Here is a 13,494-nt window from a genome sequence, read left to right as displayed (position 1 = left end):
TTCCTGGACTCCTCTGCCCTTCAGAACCGCCTCCCAAGGGACTCTACCAACCAGTGTCCTCAGCAGCACAAAGTCAGCCCTCCAAAAGTCCAATACAGTGGTTTTACTGGTCCCCTTCCTGGCCTTGCCAAGAATAGAGAACTCCACCATTTCATGGTCACTCTGCCCAAGACAGCTCCTGACAATCACATCCTCCACCAGTCCTTCTCTGTTTGTGAAGAGAAGGTCTAGCGGGGCGCCACCCCTGGTAGGCTCTCTAACCAGCTGTGTCAGGAAGCTATCTTCCACGCTCTCCAGAAACCTCCTAGACTGCTTTCTCTGGGCTGTGTTGTGCTTCCAGGATATGTCAGGGAAGTTGAAGTCCCCCACGAGAACCAGCGCTGACGATTTCGCAACTTCTGTCAGCTGCCTGTAGAACTCCTCATCCGTCTCCTCATCCTGGTTCGGCGGTCTGTAACAGACCCCGACCAGGACGCTAGCCTTGTTGTCCCTGCCGATCCTAACCCAAAGGGACTTGACTTTGTCATGCCCAGCCTCGAGTTCTACAACATCGAAAGACTCTCTAATATAGAGAGCCACTCCACCACCCCTTCCGTGCTGCCTGTCCCTTCTGAAGAGTTTATAGCCAGTCATTGCAGCACTCCAGTCATGAGAGTGGTCCCACCACGTCTCCGTGATGGCAACCAAGTCGTAGCCTGCCTGCTGCACGATGGCTTCCAGCTCCTCCTGTTTGTTACCCATGCTGCGTGCATTGGTGTAGATGCACTTCAGCTGGGCCATTGCCTTATCCCCCGGCCTTGCTATTGTTCCCCCTGGCACAGCTCCAACAATCCTTGCTTCAGCCCCATCCCCCTTCTTACCTAGTTTAAAGCCCTCTCAATGAGCCCTGCCAGCTCCTGGCCCAGGATCCGTTTTCCCCTAAAAGATAGGGACCCGTTTGTGGCCATCAGGCCGGGTGTCGAGTAAAGTGCCCTATGGTCGAAAAACCCAAGATTTCTGTGTTGGCACCAGCCCCTGAGCCACGTGTTTATCAGGTGGGCTTTTCGTGTCCTCTCTGTACCCCTCCCTGCCACTGTAGGGATGGACGTAAACACCACCTGCACTCTGCTCCATCCACTAACCGTCCCAGTCCCCTAAAGTCTCGTTTAGTAGCCCTCAGGCTTCTCTCTTCAATGTCATCACTACCTGCCTGGACTATCAAAAGAGGATAATAGTCAGAGGGGTGAACCAGGTTGGGTAGCTTCCTGGCAACGTCCCTGACCCTGGCCCCAGGGAGGCAGCAGACTTCCCTACGGGTAGGGTCAGGCCGACAAATAGGGCCCTCTGTTCCCCTGAGGAGAGAGTCTCCCACAACAATCACCCTTCTTTCTTTCTTGGTGGAGGCAGTCCTGAGGCATGGAGTCGACCTCCTCGCCCTAGGCATCCTCCTGGGTACACTTGCTACCTCTTCCTCACCCACCGGTCTCTCAATCTCCAGGGCCTCAAACCTGTTGCGTAAGGGCATCTGGGAAGGTGGGGCCGGAAGGGGAGGGCATCGCCTGCGATGTCGAGCAGGGACCTTTTTCCATTCCTCCTCAACTCCCAGATCCCCTCCCTCTGCCTGACGGCGACAGGGCAGGGGGTCCACCCCCATTTGGGGTGTCTCACCCCGGTACCTCTCTTTGAGGCCCTGCAGGGAGTTGCTCCACCAGTCTATCTCCCGCTCACACTCCCTGATATCCCTCAACCTCTCCACCTCCTCCTTGAGCTCCGCCACCATGCGGACCAGGTCATCCACCTGCTCACACCTCAGGCTGAGATACTTTGGAACACAGGTTGAGATAATTTGGAAATTCTTATAAAGCCCAATAAGTAAGCTGAGTTTCAGTTGAGGTTAGGCTCCAGCTTGACAGCTCTCATTTCCTGTATTCTCCACATTCTCTCTCTTGTACTTGAGTTTTTCCAAATTAGTCATTTAATGTTCCAAGTGTCCATTTCAATCACATGGAAAATAGGTAGGGGAAAAATGGTAAGGTGTTTTATACATCATTGAAAACTCTCTCTTGTAGGTGTCACTAGCAGCTCATCCCAAACATTCCATCAGAAAAGTGATAGCACTAACTTGCACCGTATAATAGCATATTTTCTTGAAGAACCTTATTGTATTTTTTTCAAAGGGGGCACATATTGTGATGGACTTCAGCTTTCACTTACAATCACATCTGTAGACTCATAGCCTGGGGATTAGGAAATATAGGGGAAAAAATAATTTGCTTGTGCTCTTAAGCATCTTACACAGGATTTTATTTATCTCACAAATAATCTCAGGAGTAGAAATGAGTGTATTGCTACCAAAACATGACACATCCTGCATGAGAAAGCATTTTTCAGTCCTTGTATGTATTCCTACCTCTCACCTGTTAAGCCTCATACCCCGCTCAGCTTTTCAGCCATGCTCTTCTGCCTGCCTCGCTGGTTTACGCTTGCCTAGGAATTTCTGGGGATCTCAGAGCTAGGGAGCCAGTGAAACAGGCCGTGCAGCCGGGACAAAAAACGTCATCACACATAAGAATTTCCAAGAGGATCCTGTGAGATTCTTTAGCTTTCCTCAGTCCTTAGACCCTTTGCCATCTATGACTATTTTACAATGCAGATGATATTAACATTCTTATGGAACCATATTCCATACAATAATTTACAACATATTTCATATACTAAATTACACTTAATTCTAACTAATACAAAAATAAATATACTTTTAATATGGTCAGTAGTTCCACTTCCAGTAGAGTGAATGAAGACTAACTCTCGATTGTCGTGTCATTTTCTGCTTTGTGGAAGTTAATAATGCATGGACAGGTTGCAAACACACACACACAAATACTAGCTGTGAATAGTTATTTTGAAGGAAAAGTGAACAATGAGATACGCTCAGACTTGTTTGTCTGCCTTTGGTATTTCAAATACACATCCCATCCTTTTTATTTTAGGTAACTCTTTACACTTTGTTTCTTTTTAAATAGATCTCAAAAAAAGATGTGTTTCATTCCATTTAGGGTTGGATTAATGTGTTCACTATAGAATAATGATTCAGAAAAGTGAATTGTTCTTTTTTTCACTAGTTCATGCTCCCTCAGTAATTCCACACAATCCATATAAAGTTTAGTCAGTTTGTCATCAGTTTTTAGCTGACAACATATCATAGAATTAAACAATTTAAATGTATATATAGTTATATATATTAATATATTTTTTATTTATATATATGTATTTATATTATAGTTTGTTTTGCTGTTTTATTTATATATATGTATGAAATAAATATTTACAGATATTTGCATTTAAAATATAATATATATATATCAGCAAATTTTCCTGAATAAATCATTTATCCCAGAAAAATTAGCTATATTAGTAGTTGCCTACAATGTCAGGCATGAAGTCTTGTTTTAATGAAAATGGGGTAATGTTGTTGGGTTCAACTGACAGTAAAAAGCTGCATTTCTCTGTTAACTTGGCACCTGAGAAGAATCACAGAAAGGAGACTGTATGCTTGTTATGAGCACATACAAAAAAAAACAAACGTAGTTTTGTCACTATCTTTTGGCATGTGTTGACCAAAACAAAACAATGTAGCCATTACCCTGTGTATGAGGAAAAGCATGGGAAGGTGGTAAAAGGAAAAGAGGTCTTGTGCTTGTTACTTAATACAAAGCTTGAAATGTGGTTGAAGGGATTGATCACATTTTAGATAATTGTGTTTATGTACATTCCTGAGCATAGCCCACAGATTATTTGGAAGAACAGCTTTTGATTTGGCATTGGTTTTAATTGGTATATATACACAGATACATATGCCTGTATATGCATATGCAGGTAAGGTAAGAGGTTTACTTCAGCACATCCCCTCTTCCAGCAGTCATCAGGTACAGCTCCCCAGTAATCAGCTGTCCCTAGTGCCTCTCCCTCCAGCTTCTGATTCCTTGCCCCCTACCACTAAGACTTCTTTGCTTGATTTTGTGGGCATCCTTAAATGTTTACCTGAGAATTTCTTTTTGAGAAGCACTTTTAAAGGGGTGGAACTTCTTTCTGTACTTTGTTCTTGTGATGCTATAGATTTAAACATTTGAATAGAATCACAAATCTTTTCCCATGAAAAATCTTTCAGACTTCAACTCTGGAACAGAAAACATACCATGATGCATTCTCTCCTAAAACAGCCCTTTCTAGGGCAGCTAAACACCACACAGCCGTTCGCTCACCCTCCCCCCTCCTTCTCTGGGATGGGGGAGAGAAACGGGAAAGTGAAGCCTGTGAGTTGAGATAAAGACAGTTTATTAAGATAGAAAATAATAATAGTAATAATATGTACAAACAAGTGATGCACAATGCAATTGCTCACCACCTGCTGACTGATGCCCAGCCCAACCCCGAGCAGCCGGCCCCCCACCCTGGCTAGCCACCCCTATATATTGTTCAGCATGACATCAGATGGTATGGAATACCCCTTTGGCCAGTTTGGGTCAGCTGTTCTGGGTCTGTCCCCTCCCAGCTCTTGCTGCACCCCCAGCCTGCCCGCTGTCAGGACAGAGCGAGAAGCTGAAGAGTCCTTGGCTTAGTGTAAGCATTGCTCTGCAGCAATTAAAACATCAGCATGTTATCAGCACTCTTCTCATCCTAATCCAAAACATAGCACCCTACCAGCTACTAGGAGGAAAAATAACTCTGTCCTAACTGAAACCAGGACAAGTGGCAATATGAAAATAAGCTTCATGCTTGCTGGTTCTGCTTTGCTTTCTGGCAAAGTATGGAGATCCCTGCTACAGGAACTTTATCTGGAGAAAATGCAAATGCAGTGTTCTGCAAGTGGTGTAAGGAACACGGAACACAAGATTCAGTGCACTTGTAATTTCTGCAGATTTTATGGTTAGCAGTGAAAAAAAAAAAAGTTCTAAAGTATTTTAAAGAGTATTGCAAGTGCTCTTTTGGCATATTGGGCAGTCATCCATAATGGGTTAATGTGCTAACAAAACAGAAGTGCTTCTCCTGAGTTCAAAATGGAGCTTATTAGCGAACTGGCTGCATAATGCAAAAATACAAGCAGAAACCAGACACAGAGGTGAATTGCCTGAGGGTGCCACATATTTCAAAGCAGAGAAATGTAATGATATCTTAAAGGGGTATGGACAAGCCAAAGAATACCTGTGGCATCTGATTACAACAATAGAAATTCTGCTGAAAGGCTTAAGAGGATAAACAATATTAACCTTGCTGTCTTTTTTATCCTGTTTACTTTGATAAGCAGAGCCTCGGTAATCGAGTGATAGTATTTCTAAGATACTGGTTATTGTCGTTATTTTCACTTGAAAAAAATATTACATATTATTTAGGTTAATGTCTTCACTATATATGATGCTTTACAAGAAGAATACCTTCATTAAAAGTGACATGCTTTTACCTTAGACAAGGTTGAAATGCAACATGAAAGGAGAAGAAACAGAGTAAGAGAAAAGCTCCATGTGTTAATTACAGAGCTTTAAAAGTTCTGGGCCATGGTCAGACAATCACTGCAGAAATAACTGTGACATCCAAAAACATACTGCGTTTCAAGCTGAGGTTTTTGCTCAAACAGGTCAGCAGATGGAAAGGATTGGTGTAGATCCTATTTCCAATACAGGCAAAGTGAGCAAGAAAAAGAAGATTTATTGTTGTTTTCTAAACGGGGAAAATCAGCAAACCATGAGAATACCCAAACAGATTTGGTATGGATAATAACATCTCTGCTCAGTTAACAAAAACAAAACAAATAAGCTGGAGCTGATGGAAAATAAACTGCCTGGCCTGTGGCATTTAGGCTTTTCTGTAGGTTGAGTCTGTGTTTGGGTCACAGATTTTGAACTGAAGAGGATACACAGCAACAGCAGCACATCAGACTTGAGTGTAACAGCACTCTCTTAAGTGTGCCTGTAGACAGATACTTAAGATTTATGGCACATGGGATTCAGCAGCAGTGAGAATCTCCTTTGACTTTTGTCATTGAGCCATAGAGACATTAGCTGTGGCATCCCATTATAGTTTGGTCTGTAAAAGCACAATGGTGTACTAGTAGTGTATGTATATGTTATATGTAGCTCAGGAAGTGCATGCAAATGTAGTGACCACCTATGTTAGCTGTGAAAACTTTGCAATACCATTGGCTGCACTGAATAACACACCTGAACCGTCACCATTACCATATCATCAGAGCCGTTTTGTTCATTTATTAGCAGTTATTTACCCAGTTTTAGATATAATCTTTTTCTTCTACAGGCAAAGTTTTTGTTTGTTTGTTTGTTTTATGCAAGACACCAATCTATTTGAAAACTAATTGTGTTGGAAAAGTGTGGGTGAACTTGCTTAAATAAATTCACCCTGTTTACCAACTGTATAGTCTGCAGCTTTGCTCCCAGAGAACACCAGCTGATCTTGATGCTTGAGAGCACCCTGTTTTCAGGTCACTTAATGAGCATCACCATTATTTGTCTGGCATTCTACGGAGAATGACTCATAGGATAGAGTGCACTGCTACAGGACCATATCCCAATCTGTGGGTATCCCCATGTCACTTCTGACTGGCTCCATCTGGCTACTTTGGTTTTAGACTGGTAAAAAAAAAAAAAAAAAAAAAAAAAAGACTGAACAGTCCCACATCAGTCAGCCTTTCCTAGTAGGAGAGATTCTTCAGTCCCTTAATCATCTTTGTGACCCTGTGTTGGACTCTCTCCAGCAGCTTGATGTCTATGCGGCCTCAGCAGTGCTGGATAGAGGGGATCACCTCCCTTGACCTACTGGCAATACTTTGCTTAATGCAGCCCAGGATACCATTTGCCTTCTTTGCAGCAAGGGCACGTTGCTGGCTCATGTTCAACTTGATGTCTACCAGGACCTCCATGTCTTTCCCTGCCTGGCTGCTTTCCAGCTGGTCGGCTGACAGCATGTCAGCATGTGTCTGGGGTTGTTCCTCCCAGGGGGCAGGATGTTGCTCTTCTTATTGAACTTCATGAGGTTCTTATTGGCCCAGTACTGACCCCTGGGGTACCTTGCTACTTACTGGCCTCCAGCTGGACTTTGGGCCACTGATCACCACCTCTGGGCCTGCCCATTCAGTCAGTTTTCAGTCCACCTCACTGTCTGCTCATCTAGTCCATACTTCATGGATTTTCTATGAGGTTCCTAAGGAAGACAGCATCAAAAGCTTTACTGACATCCAGGTAGACAATATATACTGCTCTTCTCTCATCCACCAGGCCAGTCATTTCACCATAGAAACTTATCAAGCTAGGCATGACTTCCCCTCGGTTAAATTGTACTGACTACTCCTGATGATTTTCTTTTCAGTACATTTAAAAGCTGTAACCTTCCTATTACTATAAAGTTATGTTTTTATACTTAAAGTTCAGCTAAAAGTGCTGAAGAAGCACAAATCGGGACCCAGCATTCATCTGACAAAAGGCATAGTAGAACAGCATGTTTATGCAAATGTTGCAGTAATTGAAAAATCCACTTCACTTAGAATCACAGAATCACAGAATAGTCTAGGTTGGAAGAGACCTTCAAGATCACCGAGTCCAACCTCCTACCTAACGCTAACAAATCTTCCACTAAACCATATCCCTAAGCTCTACATCTAAACGTCTTTTAAAGACCTCTAGGGATGGTGACTAAACCACTTCCCTGGACAGCCTATTCCAGTGACTAACAACCCTGTCAGTAAAGAAGTTCTTCCTAATATCCAACCTAAACCTCCCCTGGTGCAACTTTAGCCTATTCCCCCTCGTCCTGTCACCAGGCACGTGGGAGAATAGACCAACCCCCACCTCGCTACAGCCTCCCTTCAGGTACCTGTAGAGTGCAATAAGGTCGCCCCTGAGCCTCCTCTTCCCCAGGCTGAACACTCCCAGCTCCCTCAGCCGCTCCTCCTAAGACTTGTTCTCCAGACCCTTCACCAGCTTCATAGCCCTTCTCTGGACTCGCTCGAGCACCTCCATGTCCTTCTTGTAGCGAGGGGCCCAAAACTGAACGCAGTACTCGAGGTGCGGCCTCACCAGAGCCGAGTACAGGGGGACAATCACTTCCCTAGCCCTGCTGGCCATGCCATTTCTTATGCAAGCCAGGATGCTGTTGGCCTTCTTGGCCACCTGAGCACACTGCTGGCTCATATTCAGCGGACTGTCAAGCAATACTCCCAGGTCCTTCTCTGCCTGGCAGCTTTCTAACCACACATCTCCCAGCCTGTAGCTCTGTTTGGGGTTGTTGTGCCCCAGGTGCAGGACCCGGTACTTGGCCTTGTTGAACTTCATACCGTTGGCCTCGGCCCATCGGTCCAGCCTCTCCAGATCCTCCTGCAGAGCCTTCCTACCCTCGAGCAGATCAACACACGCACCTAACTTGGTGTCGTCTGCAAACTTGCTGAGGGTGCACTCGATCCCCTTGTCCAGATCATCGATGAAGATGTTAAAGAGGACTGGCCCCAGTACCGAGCCCTGGGGGACTCCACTAGTGACCGGCCTCCAACTGGATTTGACTCCATTCACCACAACTCTCTGGGCCCGGCCATCCAGCCAGCTCTTAACCCAACGAAGTGTACGCCAGTCCAAGCCGTGAGCAGCCAGTTTCCTGAGGAGAATGCTGTGGGGGACGGTGTCAAACACCTTACTGAAGTCAAGGTAGACCACGTCCACAGCCTTTCCCTCATCCACTAAGCGTGTCACCTTGTCATAGAAGGAGATCAGGTTCGTCAAGCAGGACCTGCCCTTCATAAACCCATGCTGACTAGGCCTGATCGCCTGCTTGTCCTGCAACTGCCGCATGATTACACCCAAGATAATGTGCTCCATGAGCTTCCCTGGCACTGATGTTAAAGTAACAGGCCTATAGTTCCCCAGGTCTACCCTCCGGCCGTTCTTGTAGATGGGCGTCACATTTGCTAGCCGCCAGTCAAGTGGGACCTCCCCCGATAGCCAGGACTGCCGATAAATGATGGAAAGCGGCTTGGCCAGCTCCTCCGCCAGAGGAGCTTAAAAACGTCTAGAATTATTACATGTGCCATCTTCAAATGGATCCTCTGTTAAATGCTTTATAGATACTCACTGATTCATTCAGCTGTACTTCATGTACTGGGCCTGAGTGAAAATGCTTTAAAACTCCTGTTTTTGTGAGAGAAGGCACAAGGCACTACTGGCCTTGTCTGGGTCTGGACTAGTTATGCCTCCCTAGTACCTGACAAGTGGCACAAGACATCACAGAATCAGAGGCATTAGAGAATCACAGGTAGCATTAAAAGGCAGCAGCACATTACAGCAGGTGACCTTTAATGGCACTACTGAGACCTAGGACCATTATAACAGGATCACTGGGAACTACATAAATATGCAGCCAGGTTTCAGGCTCTGAGCAGCTTTGTTGTTGCACAGCTTCCATCTGTGGTTGTCCCTGAGTTTGGCTGAGAATAAAAGCTCAGGTTTTACATTCTGGCATTCATCACCAAAAATATAGAATTGGAAGCTCTCAATGAGTCAGTCTTGAAGACCTGAAAATCATGTGTTCCTGTCTTACACATTTGTCCCACAGAACATTTGAGGGTTTTCCTTCCTTCCTTGCCTTCCTGCCTTCCTGCCTTCCTTCCATGCCATTTTTTTTGAACATATCAGTAAAGGAAATTGCTGCACATTTAGAATAACAGCAGCTTTATATACATGCTGTAGCACACACCCAACTGGCTGCATCATCCTATTTATATTTATTAGGAGAGAGGAAAGAATCTTTCTGGAATGGTGTTTTGAAATTCATTTCAGGACAATCTAGGACATTGGCACAACAAACTGCATGAATCAATATTGTGACAGTATTTTGTTTCCTTACACATTCCTTTAATTCATTGCTTCAATGTAGCTGTCTTAACATGCATTTGCTTCCTAGACCAGCAGTAAGCTTGATTTTGAAACTGCAGCAAAAGAATTGGGTAGAAAAGCATTGCCCCATGAAACATAATTATTCCACCTTGACAATAGAAATTCCTTTTTTTTTTTTTTTTTTTTTTTTTTTCTACTAGCAGAGTGCATCCAAATAAGAATGAGAAATTTACTAATTGCTTTGAAGGCTATGTCAATAGTGTATGGGTAAATGCTGCACAGTAAAACCTGCTTATGCTGTACCAGGCCAAGTAGAACTGCATCACATCAGAAATAAAAGCACAATTTGTAATCTCACTTCTAGACAGAGTATAGCAAGAAAATGTAGAGCATTATAAAAAGATTGTTAAATGGAACCAGCAACCTTTGCCATCTGAGGCTTGGTGATCACTACATGAGACCGTAACAGGGTGGGTTAAACAACTTGCTAGTACTGAGCGATTCCAGTGCTGTGTGTTTCCGTGGTTGTCAGTTAAAGCAATGCCTGCAATAATGCGATGTGTTGTTAGCAAAATGCTTTAAACGCTACGCTCCTAAAGGGAGGGTAATTTAAGTGAGGCTTTTCTTTTTCAATATATCATCTGCAAAGCCCAGTAGTTTTTATAAGGTGCAGGACAGTGGCCAAGAAAACTAAAAAATGTATACATATAAAGTATATATATGTGTGTATGTGTGTGTGTATGCATGTACATATAAATTGCAGAGGGAAGAATGCTTAGAAAGTGTATTCATCGAATACGGCAAGCAAAGTGAATGTGGTGAAATTTTTGCAATTCTACTGCATGCTGAAGATATTAGTTGGTATTTAAACAGAACAAAACTGTAATGTCATCACTGCCTTGGAAAAAGGTGCTGACAGCCTGAATAAGCAAATGTTTCTCCCTCCCAACAGATCTTAAGAGAATGTGTTTGTAGGGACTGCTGCAGGAGTTTGGTGGGGACTCCACAAAGGCACTGGTGTGCTGCCTACTTGTGAAGCATAACTCTCAGCATGCAGAAGGAATGTCTTAAACAATCCTTTCTTAAACTGTGTATTTCCTTCTGAATCAAATGCCGTGTCAGTTCTCAGAAGGAAGCATCCAAGGAGGGAGATCTCAGCCAGACTCCCCATGCCTGCTGGCTGACCATGGGTTCACGGGGATTTCAGCCTTTTCAAATACACCCTTTCGAATGTGAGCAATTTGGTCACTTCATACTCTCATAACACTGGGCATCGAAAATAAATGTGAAGTGAGAAAGTGTTTACAGTTTGATCCTGAGCCTCTTGGAGTCCATGGCAAACTTCCAGTTGACTTTCTTTTGTGTAGGTCTGAAGTTTTAATGCTGTTCTTTTTAGCCACATCTTGTCAAGAGCCCGAGGACTTATTGAAGTCCCTGTGGCCCAGACAGGCTTCCCCCACACCCTGCCCAGAGGTGAGGAGCCCTATTTCAACTTCAGTGCCTGCTGGTCTTCAGCTTCATCACAGCCATGGGTCCTCTTGTCCTGAACTCTGACCCATGTGTTGACTCCCTGCCTTGACTTTGGCCCTGTGTCATCACCATGAACTTGCCCGGTGATCTGGTCTTTTGCTTGAAGCTGGTTGCCCCCTGGCCTGCCTTCCTGCCTGGCTGGGGCAGTGGGATAAGGCCTGGCTGGAGAAGACCTCTCCTGCGGGCCCTGTGGAGCTCCCATCGCTCCCAGCTCCAATGGTCCCTCTCCTGCTGCATGCCAGCACAGGGGCTCCTACCGGTAAAACAACCCGAAGGACTGGAGCTCTGAAACATGCAGTTCACTTCTTTACCACTTCCTTATTATCAAGCCCCGATGTTGGTGAGGAAGCAGCCACCATCCATGTGCGGAATGATGCTGTGATGCTCCCCCTTTCCTCATTAAACTGACCTGCTTTTATTTCCAGTGTTTACTGTGGAGTTTTGCACCAACAATATGACATACAAACAATTTACAAATTAGTGTCATCTGTTGTTTATGTGGAGCATGTTGATTGTATCATTCCATTATAATTACCATTACAACTGATTTCTACTTTTCCAAGTGGAATGACGTTCACAACACGATACCAAAAATTGCATGGCATTCCCAGATGTGGGTGTTGTTGTACTCTGCAGGACAATGTGGATGCTGGCTGAAGAAAGCTTACAGACTTTGTTTCTCTGAACTAAGGATTTTTTTTTTTTTTTAATTACTAATTTCCTGACATTAGCAGCATTTTAGTGCTATTTCTAGATCTTCAGCAAGGTATTTTGATTCAAAAGTTATATCTAGTTTTATTTCACAAGCTTTCTTGCATGCTATTTACTGATCCAATAGATAAAGTAACATTCCTTCAGCTATACTGAAAATGAGAGGAAATTTTTCTCTTGCTGAAGTGAAACAGGCTATAGCTCATCCAAAACTATTTGATTTTCTTATTAATGTCAGCAACCTCTTTCTATCCCAACAGGTGTCGTGCGCCAGGTGCGGCCCATTGTTGGACCTTTCCATGCCATCCTGAAACTGGAGATGAACTACGTCATGGGCGGGGTGGTATCCCATCGTAATATTGTCAATGTTCACATCTTTGTCTCCGAGTACTGGTTCTGAGAGAGCTTTTAAAATCCCGGACAAGGAAGCTGCTCCAACCTAAGTCATCACCACAAACTATTATGTCATATACTTGTTTGTAAGACCCAATAGTGTTTTTTTGTTTGTTTGTTTGTTTTGTTTTGTTTTGTTTGTTTTTTAATATTTGTTTTATAGTTTAAGACAAATAACAAGCTATTATGTTGATTAAACATAGGGTGGGGCAAATTATGTGACCTGATTTAGATGTGTGTATATATAAGTAGTTTGTAAAAGTGTTCAACTGCCTAGATACATTTAAAACTTTTCTAAATGTTTAGGCAGGTCTTAACTATTGCTCCTTGGCCTGATAAACAAAGCAACTGAGGATGTGGAACAAAATACATGTCAGAATTCACTGGGATGAATATATGATATCTTTGCATAGAATAAGTTTGGTAAGGGCTAGTTATTTTACCACGATGTGTGTTACATTAAAGGAGTTAGATTGTCAGGAAGTGCTGAATATTCACTTTTAGGCTCCAGTAGGATAACTCTGAATAGGCATCCATAATTACTAATCACTTCTGAAAAGTTTAGCATTGATATTTAAAAAGAGTCATCCAGCTATGGCTACAAGAGGAAGTACAAAAGAAATCAGAAATAGGAGGAGACAAACAAGCTGTTGCACCTGTTAAAAATTACTCATTTTTTGTACTTGTTATTTAAATTTAAAATTATGTTTGATTCTAATTAAACAAATACCTCTCTCTGAAATTAACCTGTTACAAGTGTAAGGAATATTGTTTAAATTCCAGGCTCATCTGTACTCAGCATTACATGGGAAACTCAAACCTGTATCTCCTGTCTATTGTAAGGGAAAGCTTGACACCTTTTTAAAATTGGTAATTAGATTAGCATTTTAATACTTCCTATGCACCAAACAAAGGCATATGTAATAAGACAATGAAACTCTCACAAATAAATGATTTTTGATGTATTTTCTGGGCATCAAAGCAATGCATC

General features: G+C 43.3%; 1 protein-coding gene across 5 annotated transcripts in view; it reads left to right on the top strand.

Annotated features, from left to right (window-relative positions):
* FBLN1 (fibulin 1) overlaps nt 1-13,245 on the top strand; it is a 90,941-nt gene extending 77,696 nt beyond the window's left edge. For all 5 annotated transcript variants that reach the window (XM_035309607.1, XM_035309591.1, XM_035309643.1 and 2 more), the window contains one exon: nt 12,371-13,245. In XM_035309607.1, coding sequence (XP_035165498.1) covers nt 12,371-12,510 — 140 coding nt within the window. In that variant the 3' untranslated portion in view covers nt 12,511-13,245. The remainder of the gene's footprint in view (nt 1-12,370) is intronic.
* The last annotated feature ends 249 nt before the right edge of the window (nt 13,246-13,494 follow it).

This window comes from Oxyura jamaicensis, chromosome 1 (assembly GCF_011077185.1).
Source record: "Oxyura jamaicensis isolate SHBP4307 breed ruddy duck chromosome 1, BPBGC_Ojam_1.0, whole genome shotgun sequence".
Lineage (NCBI taxonomy): Eukaryota > Metazoa > Chordata > Aves > Anseriformes > Anatidae > Oxyura > Oxyura jamaicensis.
The sequence above is the reverse complement of the archived record's forward strand: the minus strand, read 5'-3'. Positions and strand labels throughout refer to the sequence as shown.